Below are 19,465 nucleotides of genomic sequence, written 5' to 3' on the forward strand. Positions count from 1 at the left end.
GGGTGAGAGAGAAGGAGGGAGGGGGAGAGAGATAGAGAGGGAGGGAGGGGAGGAGGGGATGACAGAGAAGGAGGGAGGGGGAGAAAGAGAGGGAGGGGGGAGAAAGAGGGGGTGGGAGAGAAGGATGATAGATGGAAAAAGACGGAGCGAAAGAGAGCGAAGGGGGAGAAGGAGAGACCCTGGGCTAGCTTTAGCTGAAAGCACACTTTGACTCTGTCACATTTCTCACATTCCTGCTGAGGGGATAGGAACATTTAATAGGTGTTGCAGCTCTAATGATCTCTGTATTAAGTGGCTTCTTTCAGAAGCCTGCTGCATCATGGGACCCTTGGCTCAACAGCAGAGAGCAGGGCCTTAGGAGAGAGGACAGTCAAATGGAACGCTATTCCTTGTTTAGTGCACTACTTTTGTCCAGGCCTACTCCTGTATTCCCTATAGTAGTGCACTATGTATGGAATAGGGTGCCATTTGGGACGCACAATGCACTACAACTACTACTAAACTATAGTATTTTGGTCTGAACCACTACACAGCAGTGGGTCATAGTACTGTATAGGAAGCATGGTCATGTAGAGCAGTAGAGAGTGAGTGCCCTCTGGTGCTCAGTATGAGTTTCTACACTCCATTATTAAACCTCAGTTATCCAGCCGGCAAACAAATTGGATGCGTCCCAAATGACACCCTATTCTTTAGATAGTGCACCACTTTTGATCCCTATGGGCCTTGGTCAAAAGTAGTGCACTACATAGGGAGCCATTTTGGACGCAAATTCTGCTTCTATTCCTGGACTGGCTTCAAAGGACACATTCCAGACCCACTGGGTTATTAAAATCTGCAGTAATTACTCAAATTAAATACTAACGAACTCCAACTAGCAACAGTTCCCTGGAAATAAACCACATTACCGGCCGAACACATTAGTAGTGTTATTAGTAACCTCGTGGGTCTGAGTCCCTGTTTACCATCATTCAGAGGGCTTGTATGTCAGGCTGAATCTTAAATCAACCACGGTCCCTTTACCCCTACACCTATACCCTACCCCCTAAACCAAGCCCTTACTCCTAGCCCCTACCCTTTACTCACTAGCCCCTAGGCACCTCATAGACAAGAAAGGATCAGATAAGCAATCATATTGGTATGGTAGTGGTAGCTCCCTGTTATTCAGCAACTGTAGGTTAGGTGGAATTGTCACTAGTTTTACTCATATCTACCCACTCCTTCCAAGTATACACAAGTGGCTAGGTGTTAGGGGCTAGGGAACTGGGGTTGAAGTGGGACGTAATAGAAGGCTTAGTCCCAAAATTGCACCCTATTCCCTACATTTGACCAGGGCCCATGGGTGTAGGCCTACCGGTGGTGTTGATCATGCTCTTGGGGGTGTTGGAGGCTGCAACAAAGATGTTGGGGGTGGAGCCTGTTGCCAGGCTGCTGGAGGATGCGTGTCCAACCGTGTTCACAGCCAGACTGCCTGGTGGAGGCTTCTTCACTGGGACCACCACACTCCTATACAGAGACACACACACACACACACACACACAGAGCGAGAGAAAGAGAGAGCAGCTGCAGTAAGTGAGTAACGCTCCTATTACGTTATTAAGAGAAATATTAAATCATTAAGCAGAGATATAAATACATGGATATAAAAAGACAGTTCTATGTGTGAAGACACTTTTGGTTTCCTCTTAAGCATTTATAGGCACTAAAATACATCACATGAGGGAGGAAGGCAGTAAATACTGCCAGCAGGGTGTGCATCCCAAATGGCACTCTATTCCCTATATAGTGCACTACCTTTGACAAGAGCCCTGGTCAAAAGTAGTGCACTATATAGGGAATAGGGTGCTATTTGGGATGGAACCAGGGTATTTAGACGACCAAACTTGTGACCTTCCCATGGTCCACTTGGAGAGCACAGAGCATACATTCAGACCACTGGGATCTACTGCAATCAGTTATTCACTACCGATGAACAGCATGACACACATGCACGCGAACACACACACACACACACACACACACACACACACACACACACACACACACACACACACACACACACACACACACACACACACACACACACACACACACACACACACACACACACACACACACACACACACACAGGGCCATGTAAGTATGCTGCATATTACAATCACTGAGATACTGATGGTGACAGCATCATTTATTCAATACATCTGTGTACCGCTGCTTTAGTCTAGACTAGAGATCTCATTGACAGCAGCACATCACTGAGGAAATCAGCTATATATTTAATATTTTCTCTGAAGGTATTCCTTGTTCATATTGAGTTATTTATCTAGTCGCAATTCAACGGCTCAGACACAAGAGGTATGTGGCAGGGTCTACAGTCAATCACGGATTACAAAAAGAAAACCAGCCCAGTCATGGACCAGGATGTCTTGCTCCCAGGCAGACTAAATAACGTTTTTGCCCGCTTTGAGGACAATACAGTGCCACTGACACGGCCCGCAACCAAAACCTGCAGACTCTCCTTCACTGCAGCCGACGTGAGTAAAACATTTAAACATGTTAACCCTCGCAGGGCTGCAGGCCCAGACGGCATCCCCAGCCGCGCCCTCAGAGCATGCGCAGACCAGTTGGCTGGTGTGTTTACGGACATATTCAATCAATCCTTATCCCAGTCTGCTGTTCCCACATGCTTCAAGAGGGCCACCATTGTCCCTGTTCCCAAGAAAGCTAAGGTAACTGAGCTAAACGACAACCGCCCCGTAGCACTCACTTCCATCATCATGAAGTGCTTTGAGAGACTAGTCAAGGACCATATCACCTCCACCCTACCTGACACCCTAGACCCACTCCAATTTGCTTAACGCCCAAATAGAGCATCCTGTCGGGCTGTATCACCGCCTGGTACGGCAACTGCTCCGCCCACAACCGTAAGGCTCTCCAGAGGGTAGTGAGGTCTGCACAACGCATCACCGGGGGCAAACTACCTGCCCTCCAGGACACCTACACCACCCGATGTCACAGGAAGGCCATAAAGATCATCAAGGACAACAACCACCCGAGCCACTGCCTGTTCACCCCGCTATCATCCAGAAGGCGAGGTCAGTACAGGTACATCAAAGCAGGGACCGAGAGACTGAAAAACAGCTTCTATCTCAAGGCCATCAGACTGTTAAACAGCCACCACTAACATTGAGTGGCTGCTGCCAACACACTGACTCAACTTCAGCCACTTTAATAATGGGAATTGATGGGAAATGATGTAAAATATATCACTAGCCACTTTAAACAATGCTACTTAATATAATGTTTACATACCCTACATTACTCATCTCATATGTATATGTATATACTGTACTCTATATCATCTACTGCATCTTTATGTAATACATGTATCACTAGCCACTTTTAAACTATGCCACTTTGTTGACATACCCTAAATTACTCGTCTCATATGTATATACTGTACTCAATACCATCATTCATATATCTTTATGTACATATTCTTTATCCCTTTACACTTGTGTGTATAAGGTAGCAGTTGCGGAATTGTTAGGTTAGATTACTCCTTGGATATTACTGCATTGTCGGAACGAGAAGCACAAGCATTTCGCTACACTCGCATTAACATCTGCTAACCATGTGTGTGTGTGTGACCGATACATTTGATTTGATTTGATTTGTAATCATTTATAGGAGTAGGAACACAAACAATAAAAACACTGACAGGTTGAATGAACAATCACATGCCTTGTTCCATCACACTTCAGATTAGCACTAATTCCCCACATCTGTCACCACTGTAGATGGAGTTGAACATAAAAAAGGGAAAAGCTACGGTAAGGATGTGTGCAGCTATCCCTGTGTGACATGGTTACGGTCTGATACTGTATGTTGATCCAGCAGGAACCTTTTATATGAATAATTGATTATCTGAGTGCTCATGAATGATGCAAAGATTATCTAAGGCATCATTTATTAACAGGGGTGTGTTTAATAGGGGCTGCTGTGAATAAAGTGAGGATTAATCTAGTAAGAAATATTAATGAACAGGAGGTGATGACTGTGGATACATACATTTATATACACACACACACACACATCCTCAATCATATAGATATACTATGGAAATAGATTCAAAAGATTAAACTTCCTAACATAATGAGTTCAATTAAAACCAAACAGAATAAATCAGTTCTTCATTAAAAATTTAATCACAAATACAGAGCTAGACAACATCCCCCTGTGTCACTGTTACTGTCAGACAGCTGTACTAGAGAGAGAGAGAGACAGAAAAGGAAAGAAGGGAATTTAAAGGTGCATTCAGATCAGCCATGCACTGGTCCCATCTGGTCATCCAGTTCTGGGTATTGAAGTCTCTAATTGAAAACTCCACCTCAGAGAGACTATCAACCAGAAAGGCCAGGGGACTCAGCCCTCCTCTCAACGCTCTGAGCCTTTTCTTTGTGCTCTGTTTTGATGTTGTCAGTCCCTATCAGCCTCAGGCCTGACAGCCCAGCCGTCCTGAGGCCTAGCCAGCCTAGCAGCTCATTCTGCTGGTAGGTGGAGAAGAATTAGACACAGCAAATTGAGGCTGGATGACATTAAAGCATGAAGGAGTCGTATGTGTGACCTGGACACTGTGTGTGAAAGCATTTCAAAAATAATACAGAGAGCTCTGGCAACTCATTTCAGCCTGCCAGGGCATATTAGGGCTGTGAGTGGTGAGGAGACAGGCTTGGGCATGGGAGGGGAGGAGGGATGGGGAGGGGTAAAATGGGACGCCGCTTCTGTTTAATCAGTCATCAGGGCCCAGGGGACCTCTGCAGTCCTTCAACTGACCCTTCATCTCCTCCTCCATCTCTCCTTCCTCTCCACCTTTCCTCTCTCCTCCATCTACTTATCGCTTCTGTCCTCCATTTTTACCTTCATCACAAGTGACACACACCCCAAACAGGCCCTTCCGACAGCCACACCAACAGCAACACCAATCTTGACATGGTTCAGGGGTTTTTTGGTACAGAACGTTCACCAGACAGAAAGATAAGGATTCTGGGATGTGAACCCTGACCTCCTGTCAGCAGCAGGTTACCACGGGGACGGAACACAGATTACTGGGTTCTTATCTATGGCAGGAATGTAAACACACAACACACACAAGACCTTTCCAAACACACACACACACACACACACACACACACACACACACACACACACACACACACACACACACACACACACACACACACACACACACACACACACACACACACACACACACACACACACACACACACACACACACACCTCCCCATGGGGGCTTAGCGAACTGTACCAGATGTCTAACATGTGAGTGATGTTTAGCTTGCGACTGTATAACCATGAATGTTGCTCCTGACAACTAAACATACCTGGTGGATAAACTGTGGCGTGTTGAGTCTGCTTGACTAACAACACACATTATATTTCTGTCTTGAAGCGTATGTACTTGTCATCAACACATCAACTCCGTATTCAAAAAATTGATGTTTTATTGTCACACACAACGGATAGGTGCAGTGAAATGTGTTGCTTTACAGGGTCAGCCATAGTAGTACAGCACCCCTGGAGCAAATTAGGGTTAAGTGCCTGGCTCAAGGGCACATCGACAGATTTTTCACTTTGTCGGCTCAGGTATTCGAACCAGTGAAATTTCCACTCTACCGCTAGGCTACCTGTACCCTTAACACCATTTCTTACTGTGGAGCTCAAGTTGTCAAACATGTATAGTACCAGTCAAAAGTCTGGACACACCTACTCATCCAAGTGTTTTTCTTTAATTTTACTATTTATTTTTACTATTTTTACTAATAATAGTGAAGAATTCAAAACTATGAAATAACACATATGTAGTAACCAAAAAAGTGTTAAACAAATCAAAATCTATTTTATATTTGATATTCTTCAAATAGTCACCCTTTGTCTTGATGACAGTTTTGTACACTCTTGGCATTCTCTCAACCAGCTTCATGAGGAGTTCCTACATATGCTGAGCACTTGTTGGCTGCTTTACCTTCACTCTGCAGTCCAACTCATCCCAACACACCCATATGTGTTTTTTCATAGTTGTGATGTCTTCACTATTATTTTATAATGTAGAACATAGTAAAAATAAAGAAAAACCTTTGATTGAGTAGGTGTGTCCAAACTTTTGACTCTTACTGTATAAGCCATGCATAACAGAGTAGCCTTACAAAGAGTGGAACTGCATAGTGTGTGTGTGTGTGTGTGTGTGTGTGTGTGTGTGTGTGTGTGTGTGTGTGTGTGTGTGTGTGTGTGTGTGTGTGTGTGTGTGTGTGTGTGTACCGTACCTGTCAAAGGAGTGGAACTGCATGGGCAGCATGGGGGAATGGGTCTCTCTCTGTACGGCAAGATCAGGGTAGGGGAGGGGCTCTGGTCCAGGTTCCACCCCCTCTACAGGCCCAGCAACTAGGCTCTTCAGGATTCTTCGTACGTTGATGTTTGAGTGGCTGATGGAGGAGATGGAGGAGGTGGTCCTTAGGACCTCCAGGCCAGGCGGCTCCAAGAGGGACTCTTGGCTATGCTTCTCCCCAGAGGAGAGGCTGCTGAGCAGGGAGGACATGGCGTCAGCTCGCCCGGGTCCTGAAGTGTCCAAGTTTGCCCCGTTTAACACACTGGCCATCTGGAGGGAGGGAGGGGGGGGGGTTAGTTTACTTATGTACTTGTGTACCTGTAATCTTCCTGGGTTTATGCACAAACACACATTATAATACAACTCCAATCCACTCTAATAGAGCGAAAAAAGAGAACACAGTCTAGTATCTAGATGGTCAACCTGTTCCTCTCCAATGCCAGAGTCGGTGTGTGGCAGACAGCCTCTCTCTATGTGGAGCTCCTCAACAGGGGTGGGGGGCTCCTTACTTTGGTCAGGGTACGCCAGGGGGGTCTCTGGAACACACGCACGCACACACACACACACACACAGTCAGGACACAAGGACACTGGGTGGGGTCACACACATAGGCAGTGTTCCAAAGCATCAAATATGTGATGCATTGTGGGTTAATTGTGATTGACTGACCGATCTACAAATAATAATGAGTAGTCATTTAAGATTCAAGGTGATTCGTAGATCAGCCAGTTGGCAGTTGCTGATTGCAATGCAGTTGATGTCAAACAAGCCCATTCTCTCCCCATCTAACTTCCTCGTTTATCTTCTTCCCAGATAGACAGACATCTGCCATCTACCTGTTGGCTGGAAACTCTCTTCCTGGTGATATTATTTATAATGGCGGCGAAGTGTCCTTCCCAGAAGCCTCTCTGATCCCAACCTCCCGGCTGGAAATAGAACAAGCCTCACAACGCCCCAAACCCTCAGCATCTCTCTGTTTTTCTCTCTTTCTTTTACACTCTCTCTCAATCTATCTCTCTATGTATTGCTTGCTCTCTCTCAGGGTGTGCCCAGTGGGATGTAACTGTTCATACCACAGAGACCAGGGCTACCTGTACAACTTTCATACACCCACGTTCCCTTCCCCTCTCCCATTTCCCCTCTCCACTTCCATTCCTGTTTCCATGTTTCATTCTGCACAGTGCAATTAGTGGATCACATGAATTAATCAGAGAGCTGAGAGGATTGGAGTTGAATAACAAAAGCAAGCACTTGTGCTGGTAGATGAGTTGATCTCGTGGCGAATGCTGTATGCTGATTGGCTGATCATCCTGTTGGTCTCTCTCTGTGGTTCCAGGATGTCCCTGTACTTTGACACCATGAGGACAGAGATAAAGTAGACCACCGCTAGTGCCAAGAACTGGGCCTGCTTGCTGTCATCCTGGTGGGGATACATATACATGTTACACAATCATACGCACACAAACATGTTACACACGGACCAGCACACACACACACACAGTCATACTCACCACATCCCGAAACACGACAGCTCTCAGACGATTGATATCGACGTCCTGTAGAAGTCTGTCAGGGTCCTGGATGGGAGAACGTTACTGAGATATTTTCTGCTGTAAGAGATCTAGTGAGGAGACTAAGGGAGTCTGACATCATATGAGAATGTTACTGAGATATTTTCTGCTGTAAGAGATCTAAAGTGAGGAGACTAAGGGAGTCTGACATCATATGAGAATGTTACTGAGATATTTTCTGCTGTAAGAGATCTAAAGTGAGGAGACTAAGGGAGTCTGACATCATATGAGAATGTTACTGAGATATTTTCTGCTGTAGGAGATCTAAAGTGAGGAGACTAAGGGAGTCTGACATCATAGCGGCCGTGTAACAATCTGTTTACTTAGCCGCTATCGTAGCATCCATATTACACTGCGTGTCACACTTAATGATCTTCCACACACCCCCCACTCATAGTTCCTGTAAGTCCGGTGTCACAGCCACCCATCAACTGTACCATTATTACCAACTTAATATGTATTTTTAAATGATGAGGTTAGGTGAGGACCTACCTTGTTGGCAGATGCTGCACCATACAGGTTGTCCTGGCTTTTACTGTTGGTCCCTCTGTCCCTCTGTCTCTGTCTAACATCCAGACAGTTCCTCACTGCTACACAACACACTGGGAGGAGAGACAGACAGACAGACAGACAGACAGACAGACAGACAGACAGACAGACAGACAGACAGACAGACAGACAGGGTATCAGAAGCTGCATCTTGAAACGCATTAATGATTTTTTTTTATATAAAAAAATATGACCTTTATTTAACTAGGCAAATCAGTTAAGAACAAATTCTTATTTACAATGACGGCCTAGGAAAAGTGGGTTAACTGCCTTGTTCAGGAGCAGAACGACAGATTTTTACCTTGTCAGCTTAGGGATTAAATTTAGCAACCTTTCGGTTACTGGCCCAACGCTCTAACCAGTAGGTTACCTGCTTGTCTGATCACTATTAGTTCCAAGCTGCCAGGCCAGAGTCATGGTGAAACAAACAGCCAGACAAATTTCACACTACAGATGATGATAGTGAGATAGAGAGAGAGAGAGAGAGAGAGAGAGAGAGAGAGAGAGAGAGAGAGAGAGAGAGAGAGAGAGAGAGAGAGAGAGAGAGAGAGAGAGAGAGTGTGTGTGTGTGTGTGTGTGTGTGTGTGTGTGTGGAAAATTCTCCCTCGTCGACAAAGTCTATTTTAGGGGTTAGGGTTAGGGTTACAATTAAGGTTAGAATCATGGTTGAGGTTAGGTTTAGGGTTAGGGTTAGGGGTTAAGGACAGGGTTAGGGTTGAGGTTAGGTTTAGGAGTTAAGGTTAGGGGATAAGGACAGGGTTAGGGTTGAGGTTAGGTTTAGGGTTAGGGTTAGGAGTTAAGGACAGGGTTAGGGTTGAGGTTAGGTTTAAGGTTAGGGTTAGGGGTTAAGGACAGGGTTAGGGTTGAGGTTAGGTTTAGGAGTTAAGGTTAGGGGTTAAGGACAGGGTTAGGGTTGAGGTTAGGTTTAGGGTTAGGGTTAGGGGTTAAGGACAGGGTTAGGGTTGAGGTTAGGGTTGAGGTTAGGGTTAGGGTTAGGGTTAGGGGCTAAGGACAGGGTTAGGGTTGAGGTTAGGTTTAGGAGTTAAGGTTAGGGGTTAAGGACAGGGTTAGGGTTGAGGTTAGGTTTAAGGTTAGGGTTAGGGGTTAAGGACAGGGTTAGGGTTGAGGTTAGGTTTAAGGTTAGGGTTAGGGGTTAAGGACAGGGTTAGGGTTGAGGTTAGGTTTAGGAGTTAAGGTTAGGGGTTAAGGACAGGGTTAGGGTTGAGATTAGGTTTAGGGTTAGGGTTAGGGGTTAAGGACAGGGTTAGGGTTGAGGTTAGGGTTGAGGTTAGATTTAGGGTTAGGGTTAGGGGTTAAGGACAGGGTTAGGGTTGAGGTTAGGTTTAGGGTTAGGGGTTAAGGACAGGGTTAGGGTTGAGGTTAGGGGTTAAGGACAGGGTTAGGGTTGGGGTTGAGGTTAGGTTTAGGGTTAGGGTTAGGGGTTAAGGACAGGGTTAGGGTTGAGGTTAGGTTTAGGGTTAGGGTTAGGGGTTAAGGACAGGGTTAGGGTTGAGGTTAGGGGTTAAGGACAGTGTTAGGGTTGAGGTTAGGCTTAGGGTTAGGGTTAGGGTTTAAGGACAGGGTTAGGGTTGAGGTTTGGGTTAGGGTTAGGGGTTAAGGATAGGGTTAGGGTTTTTTTTTATATATTTTTTTTATTTCACCTTTATTTAACCAGGTAGGCTAGTTGAGAACAAGTTCTCATCCTGGTTGAAGACAGCGGAGGTGTATTTGGAGGGCCAGTTGGTCAGGATGACGTCTATGAGGGTGCCCTTGTTTACAGAGTTAGGGTTGTACCTGGTGGGTTCCTTGATGATTTGAGTGAGATTGAGGGCATCTAGGGTTAGGGGTTAAGGACAGGGTTAGGGTTGAGGTTAGGGTTAGGGAAAATAGGATTTTGAATGGAAATAAATGTTAGGTCTCCACCGGTATAGTAAAACATAAGCTGTGTGTTTCAAATCAAATCAAACTTACCAGTGGGGACCTAAATGCTTACTTCCAAGCCCTTAACCAACAGCACAGTTCAAGAAAGAGTTAAGAAAATGTTTGTATACAGGGGGCACCGGTACCGAGTCAGTGTGCGGGGAAACAGGTTAGTTGAGGTAATTTGTACATGTAGGTGAGTGACTATGCATAGATAATAAACAGCGAGTAGCAGCAGTGTGCAAAAGGCAGGGGGGGTCAATGTAAATAGTCCGGTGGTGATTTTATGAATTGTTCAGCAGTCTTATGGCTTGCGGGTAGAAGCTTTTGAGGAGCCTTTTGGTCCTAGACTTGGTGCTCCGGTACCGCTTGCCGTGCGGTAGCAGAGAAATAACTTCTATAACTTGGGTAACTGGAGTCTCTGACAAAAACCATTTCACTACCCTCTGTAGCGCCTTACGGTCAGATGCCGAGCAGCTGCCATACCAGGCGGTGATGCAACCAGTGCTCTCGATGGTGCAGATGTAGAACCTTTTGATGATCTGGGGACCCTTGGCAAATCTTTTCAGTCTCCTGAGGGGGAAAAGGTTTTGTCGTGCCCTCTTCACGATTGTCTTGGTATGTTTGGACCATGATAGTTTGTTGGTGATGTGGACACCAAAGAACTTGAAAGTCGCTCCACTACAGCCCCGTCGATGTTAATGGGGGCCTGTTCAGCCCGCCTTTTCCTGTAGTCCACGATCAGCTCCTATGCGTGTGCGTATGTGTGTGTGGTGAGTGTAAGTGTGGATTTGTTCTGAGTTACTTCAGACCTAGCTTCAATAGTCTGGCCTTTACACAGACAAGCTACCTGACTGAACTACCAACCACTACAGCAGACACACACTATTAATGAAAATCATGACTCACCAAAGCACATTTACTATCTAATAGCAGTGCATTTAGAAAATTAATTAGCTAGGTTGACCACATCAAAGAATTTCATGGAATACTGGAATTATTGAAATGATAGTGAAATGATTTTGCCACGGCATTTGCTGATCTCGTGAATCGTCTAACATGACAGTTAATGTGTGTGACAAGGGCACGCTCACACACACGCACGCGCGCACGCAGGCACACACAGACTCTTACCCAGTCGTAGACACTGTCTCATCAGGCCTCCAGAGGACATGTTCTTCTCAGCCTCTATCTCAGAGAAGTTGAGTGAGCTGGCGAACACCAGAACGTCCACCATGGCCATCAGACGGGACAGGAAGGACACCGCCGTCTCTGAAGACATGCCCTGGGTCGCCTCGATGTTCTCCAACTCAGCCTGATCGCAACGCAGGGGTTCAGGGGACAGGGGACAGGGGAGGGGGAAGAGGGGGAAATCATATATACTCAAGAAACAGAATAACTAAATATTGTTCTGTTGTACCTGAGAGAATAAATGTTTAGAAATAAAATAAAACTTACAGCATATGCACTAACCTGGGTACTCTGGCCATGCACACAAACAAAAAGAAGAAAAAATCACAACAGATGATTCAAATCAACAGATCCAGTCAGCAGGTAAAGCACATACAATCCTTAACACACAGAAGCAAAACACACAGAGGAAACCATCACCAACTTAAACGACTCTGACAAAGTAAAATTCTCATTAGCTGAATATATAGCAGAATGAAGCTGAGCAAATGAAAACGGCTACAATCAATAAAGACAATCAACTAGTTCTATTTCCTAGAGAACGATCATTAATGAAGACATAAACATGCAGTTCCTAATAGCCACCACTAGATGATAGTGTGGCACCACAGAGAGGCTGACTGGCTTACAGAAGGAGAGGTGGCAGAGAAACTGGCTGACTGATTTACAGAAGGAGAGGTGGCAGAGAAGCTGACTGACTGATTTACAGAAGGAGAGGTGGCAGAGAAGCTGACTGACTGATTTACAGGAGGACAGGTGGTAGAAAGGGACTGACTGATTTACAGGAGGACAGGTGGTAGAAAGGGACTGACTGATTTACAGAAGGAGAGGTGGCAGAGAAGCTGACTGACTGATTTACAGAAGGAGAGGTGGCAGAGAAGCTGACTGACTGATTTACAGAAGGAGAGGTGGCAGAGAAGCTGACTGACTGATTTACAGGAGGACAGGTGGTAGAAAGGGACTGACTGATTTACAGGAGGACAGGTGGTAGAAAGGGACTGACTGATTTACAGAAGGAGAGGTGGCAGAGAAGCTGACTGACTGATTTACAGAAGGAGAGGTGGCAGAGAAGCTGACTGACTGATTTACAGGAGGACAGGTGGTAGAAAGGGACTGACTGATTTACAGGAGGACAGGTGGTAGAAAGACTGACTGAATGACTTACAGAAGGAGAGGTGGCAGCAGAGAGCAGAGGAAGGATCCCTCCACAGGCGATGATGATGTTGTCTACCATCTGAGAGAGGAGGTGGATGGTGTTGTGGACAAAGATGATGTTCTCATTGCTGTTGACAAAATCCATGACGGATTTGGTTGAATGGCTGCAGGGAGGCAGAAAGAGAGAGGGAGAGAACTGGATTACAGTTCATTTAATCAGGATGCAGTAGCATGTCACCCAATGTTAAGCATAGGTCAGGTCTTGGGTCAGGTCAGGGATACGTGTTGAATAATCAGCCGCAGTAAGGCTAGTTAGAAACCCTGGCTGCAGGATCTACTGTAACTCTTGTTTTACTCTCAATGAGTGTGATATTCGGTTGTCTTACCTAACTTAGTTGAATGCACTGACTGTAAGAGCATCTGCTAAATGATCAAAATGTTAACGTAACATTCCACTGCATGTCCATTGGGCTTTGATACAAAGTAGTGCACTACATACGGACTATGGTGTGATTAGGGACATGTCCTCAACATCTCGGTCCCCTCACCTCCTCCAGATGTGGACGTCTGTCTCCAGGGCCAACAGCAGGTCGGTGAGGAGGCGCTGGTGCATGGCCGACCACTTGAACTCTGGGATGCGGAACATGGTGGTGCGAGGGCCTGGGCTGAACTGGCGTCGCTGCTCTTCTGTCATGGGCATCCCTCTGAAGCCCAGGTCCACACGCAGGTCACGCTCTAACTGGGCTGCTGTACGACTATGGAGGGACTGACACACACACATTAGACACACACACACAGACACACACACACACACACAAAACTATAATTCACAGTGTATAAAGCAGTGTGTAAATTAAAATGAGTCATTACATAACAGCAGAGACTCTATTAATAGTATTTTAGTCCTCTCTCTCCTCCTCTCCCACTTGCTCTCTCCTCCTCCTCCTCCTCTCATCCTTCCTCGCATCAGACTATTAACAGGAGGGAGAGAGGAGGGACAAAGGGAAGTGGGAGAGAGGAGGAAGAGAGGACAAGAGGGAGGGAGGTCTTGTAATTTAACTAACCTGTGTAGTAGCAGTGGTCTGAATCTTCTTAACCTCCTTTCCTTCGTCTGACCTCTCAGTGTCTGAGGTGTTGCTGACTGCATCTGTCCCACTACCTTTCCCACCAGCCAAGGGCTCGCCCCCCTCCGACAACCCAGACCCTTCAACCCTAGCTCCAGCCCCGGTCTCTGTGAACTCTGACCCCTTAGAGCAGACCTCTTCTCTGGGCATGGAGGTGACGTCACCCAGGGTGGTCTGGAGCTTAAATCTCTCCTCCTCCAGGATGCTGTTGATCGGACCACCAGGAGTGACCATGCCGACCATGCCGATGGTCCCCAGCTCAGAGCTACCAGTCATGTGGTCCAGCAGGCCCAGGTCATGGCTGTGGCCCGGGGGGAAAGGGGACTCAGGGTCTGGATCAGGGTTAGAACCAGGACTTGGCAGGACCAGGGGCTCTTCCTGTTGAGTTCAGTTCTGTTTAGTTAACTTGCACATAACAAAACACAAGCAGAAGAAAAGAAAAGAAAGATGAACTAACCTGGCCAAACATGAAGCTGCTGTTGCTAGGGAGACTGTCCTTGTCGTCATCAGCAAGGGTGATGAGGGGACCAGTGTTGTGGTTGTCGGGCGCGACGGCGACAGTTGCGTTGGGGACCAGTACTCCACTGGAGGCGCTGCTGCTTAGCTTCTCTACAGCAGCACAGTAAACGTTGTCCAATAGGGAGTCCACCTGGACCAACGCCCCGCCCCTGTCCTCAGAGACAACACCCCCGGCCACACCCACTGTCACGCCCAGCGGCTCTGGAGACAGGTCCAGGTCATCCAGCTTCACCTCTGTGGCTTCCACCTGGGAGATGGAGGGATTGATTGATTAGCTGATTGATTGATTGATTGATTGATTGATTGATTAACTGACTGACTGACTGATTGATTTTAAGAGTCTACTTGCAAGAACTGTGATATGTGGTGTTTTTTTCCAACTAAACTTAGTTGAATGCACTGACTGGAAGTTGCTCTGGATACAAGCATCACCTGTAAAAACTATTAAAACAGATGGAGACACCATACCTTTTCAGCCTTGATGTCCACCAACAGGTCATGAACCTCCACTCTGACCCCTGACCCCGTCCTCCCTGTCCCCCCGAGCCCCCCCTCCTCCCTTGTCTTCCCCTCTGACGGTGTGTTCCGGGGGTGGCCGGGGGTCTCGGGGTAGTCGGCCTCGCTCTCCGGGGTCTGTGTCTGGGAGTCTATCTCTCTGATCTCCATGTTCCCCTGGATGCCCCCGGCCTGGAGGTCCTGCAGGCCTGAGATGGTGCTGACCAGACCTTTCCTCCCCTTCTTAATGTTCTCCTCTTCCTGACGCTGGTAGTCCTCATACATCTTAGCCAGGTACTCCTTATGGGCCTCGTATGTTACCTACAGTATAGAACAGACATTATCAATATTATTATCTATAATTAATCACCTAGAACTAATAATCAAGCTCATCTCAGCCAGGTTCTCCATATGTGCCTCGTGTAGGTTACCATATAGAGAGGGAGAGACATGATCAATAACTTAATCAAAAGTGGTGCACTATATGCTATTTGGGACGCAGACAGCCGCTGAGTCTTACCTTGGAGTGAGCGATGGAGAGTGTATCCACCCAGACCCTCCAACCTCCCCACTCATACTTGATAGCATGGTAGAGCAGGATTCTGAAGAGGCTATAGACCATCTCCATCATCTTCTGTTCCTCTGGGTTTTTAGGGTTGATATAGCCCAGACTGAACATCCAGTCCTGCCATACTGAACACTGCAGCAGACACCTAGAACAATAATATATACTATTACAACTATTATCAATACGTTTCTCACTACTAGAGCAAACAGCAGGAGAGACCAGGGCTACATAGTCAGTAGTCTAAGTTAAAGTCGGTCTGTAGGCCAACAGCAGTACTCCCTCTGATCGTTGCTCGGTTCTAATGTGACTTGATCACCAGCCACTCTATCAGTGAAACAATTCATTCTGATCACCTTCTATTATGTGAATTAGTGAAATGATCTGATGCTTTGTTATATAGTCAGTAGTTAGACAACAATAGTGTGTAGATTGGTGATACCATTAGTATCACTATCACTATCACCAGTCACTGCTGGGAAAGAGTCATTACACAGCTGTAAATTATAGAGTGACTGTGTGTGTGTGTGTGTGTGTGTGCATGTCCATGCGTGTCCGCACCGTCGGTTTTCGCGGCTGTTGCTGAACAGTTTGATCATGTCTGAGAGGAAGAGACGTCGAACCTCCATCAGCTCAACGCTGGGGGACGAGCTCTTCAACAGGGTCGCTACTACCTTAAGGATCACTGGAACACACACACACACACACACACACACACACACACACACACACACACACACACACACACACACACACACACACACACACACACACACACACACACACACACACACACACACACACACACACACACACACACGACTTTGCTAAATCTGCACTTTAAATACAGTTTGACTTGACTACAATAACATTCAGAGGGACAGCAGACAGACTTACTGGGGTTCTGTATCTTGATTGTAGAGTCTGGTTCAGGGTGGGGTTTGTGGACAACCTGGGTACACACCTGCTCTGTCAGGATCTGATGGGAAGAACACAGACAATCACTAAATAGGGAATAGGGTGTCATTTGGGATGTACCAAGGTAGTCTCTGCTTCTAACAGGACAATGGGGTGGACATAATGAGGTTATAGGAGATTATCAGCACGAGGCTATAACGATCCCTGACCCCACTGCCACAAGATCTGCAGTTCACGGATTGGCCTGTTCAGCCATCTCAGAACCCATGGCCAGCCAGACCCATAATGCAACCCGGAGCCGTGACACCTGGAGGGAAAACATACTCGACAACGAGAGATCCCTGAAAAAGAAGTGTGTGTGTATGTGTAGTTATAGAGAAGTTAGAGAGAAGAATGTACCTCGTACAGCGCGTTGTAGATGGTCACTGACACAGTATTAGTGTGAAGCATCAGCCTCTCCCCCAAGAGAGTGAAGAGACTGTGTGTGTGCATGATCTCAACCTTCCTTCTGTGGACACACACACACACACACACACACACACACACACACACACACACACACACACACACACACACACACACACACACACACACACACACACACACACACACACACACACACACACACACACACACACACACACACACACACAGTAACCCTGTTAGAAGTCCCTGGACAGTTACAGTGCCTTGCGAAAGTATTCGGCCCCCTTGAACTTTGCGACCTTTTGCCACATTTCAGGCTTCAAACATAAAGATATAAAACTGTATTTTTTTGTGAAGAATCAACAACAAGTGGGACACAATCATGAAGTGGAACGACATTTAATGGATATTTCAAACTTTTTTAACAAATCAAAAACTGAAAAATTGGGCGTGCAAAATTATTCAGCCCCTTTACTTTCAGTGCAGCAAACTCTCTCCAGAAGTTCAGTGAGGAGCTCTGAATGATCCAATGTTGACCTAAATAACTAATGATGATAAATACAATCCACCTGTGTTTAATCAAGTCTCCGTATAAATGCACCTGCACTGTGATAGTCTCAGAGGTCCGTTAAAAGCACAGAGAGCATCATGAAGAACAAGGAACACACCAGGCAGGTCCGAGATACTGTTGTGAAGAAGTTTAAAGCCAGATTTGGATACAAAAATATTTCCCAAGCTTTAAACATCCCAAGGAGCACTGTGCAAGCGATAATATTGAAATGGAAGGAGTATCAGACCACTGCAAATCTACCAAGACCTGGCCGTCCCTCTAAACTTTCAGCTCATACAAGGAGAAGACTGATCAGAGATGCAGCCAAGAGGCCCATGATCACTCTGGATGAACTGCAGAGATCTACAGCTGAGGTGGGAGACACTGTCCATAGGACAACAATCAGTCGTATATTGCACAAATCTGGCCTTTATGGAAGAGTGGCAAGAAGAAAGCCATTTCTTAAAGATATCCATAAAAAGTGTAGTTTAAAGTTTGCCACAAGCCACCTGGGAGACACACCAAACATGTGGAAGAAGGTGCTCTGGTCAGATGAAACCAAAATAGAACTTTTTGGCAACAATGCAAAACGTTATGTTTGGCGTAAAAGCAACACAGCTGAACACACCATCCCCACTGTCAAACATGGTGGTGGCAGCATCATGGTTTGGGCCTGCTTTTCTTCAGCAGGGACAGGGAAGATGGTTAAAATTGATGGGAAGATGGATGGAGCCAAATACAGGACCATTCTGGAAGAAAACCTGATGGAGTCTGCAAAAGACCTGAGACTGGGACGGAGATTTGTCTTCCAACAAGACAATGATCCAAAACATAAAGCAAAATCTACAATGGAATGGTTCAAAAATAAACATATCCAGGTGTTAGAATGGCCAAGTCAAAGTCCAGACCTGAATCCAATCGAGAATCTGTGGAAAGAACTGAAAACTGCTGTTCACAAATGCTCTCCATCCAACCTCACTGAGCTCGAGCTGTTTTGCAAGGAGGAATGAGAAAAAATGTCAGTCTCTCGATGTGCAAAACTGATAGAGACATACCCCAAGCGACTTACAGCTGTAATCGCAGCAAAAGGTGGCGCTACAAAGTATTAACTTAAGGGGGCTGAATAATTTTGCACGCCCAATTTTTCAGTTTTGATATGTTAAAAAAGTTTGAAATATCCAATAAATGTCGTTCCACTTCATAATTGTGTCCCACTTGTTGTTGATTCTTCACAAAAAAATACAGTTTTATATCTTTATGTTTGAAGCCTGAAATGTGGCAAAAGGTCGCAAAGTTCAAGGGGGCCGAATACTTTCGCAAGGCACTGTATACGCTTCAGACAAAACTTATTTTAAGAGAAGAAGAGAAGAAAAGGTGAGAAAATAAGAAGAGAAGAAGTGAGAAGAGAAGAAGAGAAGAGGGGTGAACAGAAGAAGAGAAGAGGGGTGAACAGAAGAAGAGAAGAGAGGAGAACAGAAGAAGAGAAGAGGGGTGAACAGAAGAAGAGAAGAAGGGAGAAGCGAATGTCTTTCATAGATCCAGACCTCTCTTGGGGACAGTCTTTCATGGAGGGAGGGAGGGAGGGAGGGAGGGAGGGAGGGAGGGATAATAACTCACTTGTGTCCCAGGTGTTTGAGAAAGTATCCTAGGACTTTGAGGGACTGGACTCTGATGCTCTCAGTCTTCGAGGCCAGCAGCTTGTACATCACCCTGGAACAGGACAGGAGACATATGAGTAACATGTAGACATGTTAATGATTGTGTCCCCTATGGGCTCTGGTCATAGTGCACTATAAAGGGAATGGAGTGGTGGGACGCAGACAATGAAACCAGGCTGAACTAGTCGGGTGTGCAGGGAAAGACCTCCCTGTCTGTGTTGAGAGTCTGTGTGTCGGAGTGACAACTAAATTATTTTCCTGATCAAAACTGAGCCATTCCATTTCCTGCAGTGAAGATTCTGAGAACTCCGCAGGAGTCAGTGGCTGATATACATGTATATTTCATAGAATACACAGGGCATACAGTATGTTTGATCATCAGTGTCTGAAATAAAAATGAATATGTTAATATCATATCATT

The 19,465-nt window shown here is 46.0% G+C and overlaps 1 protein-coding gene across 1 annotated transcript in view; it reads right to left on the minus strand.

Annotated features, from left to right (window-relative positions):
• LOC139385439 (neurobeachin-like) overlaps positions 1–19,465 on the minus strand; it is a 346,644-nt gene that overhangs the window by 217,252 nt on the left and 109,927 nt on the right. Inside the window, exons 17-34 of the mRNA XM_071130488.1 lie at positions 19,004–19,096; positions 16,810–16,918; positions 16,390–16,471; positions 16,054–16,177; positions 15,448–15,640; positions 14,901–15,248; positions 14,371–14,679; positions 13,854–14,291; positions 13,338–13,555; positions 12,800–12,953; positions 11,902–11,925; positions 11,578–11,758; positions 8,467–8,576; positions 7,915–7,980; positions 7,655–7,823; positions 6,827–6,939; positions 6,342–6,673; positions 1,352–1,503 (exon numbers count right to left, since the gene is read on the minus strand). Coding sequence (XP_070986589.1) covers positions 1,352–1,503; positions 6,342–6,673; positions 6,827–6,939; positions 7,655–7,823; positions 7,915–7,980; positions 8,467–8,576; positions 11,578–11,758; positions 11,902–11,925; positions 12,800–12,953; positions 13,338–13,555; positions 13,854–14,291; positions 14,371–14,679; positions 14,901–15,248; positions 15,448–15,640; positions 16,054–16,177; positions 16,390–16,471; positions 16,810–16,918; positions 19,004–19,096 — 3,215 coding nt within the window. The remainder of the gene's footprint in view (positions 1–1,351; positions 1,504–6,341; positions 6,674–6,826; positions 6,940–7,654; positions 7,824–7,914; positions 7,981–8,466; positions 8,577–11,577; positions 11,759–11,901; positions 11,926–12,799; positions 12,954–13,337; positions 13,556–13,853; positions 14,292–14,370; positions 14,680–14,900; positions 15,249–15,447; positions 15,641–16,053; positions 16,178–16,389; positions 16,472–16,809; positions 16,919–19,003; positions 19,097–19,465) is intronic.

This window comes from Oncorhynchus clarkii, chromosome 27 (assembly GCF_045791955.1).
Source record: "Oncorhynchus clarkii lewisi isolate Uvic-CL-2024 chromosome 27, UVic_Ocla_1.0, whole genome shotgun sequence".
NCBI classification, from domain to species: domain Eukaryota; kingdom Metazoa; phylum Chordata; class Actinopteri; order Salmoniformes; family Salmonidae; genus Oncorhynchus; species Oncorhynchus clarkii.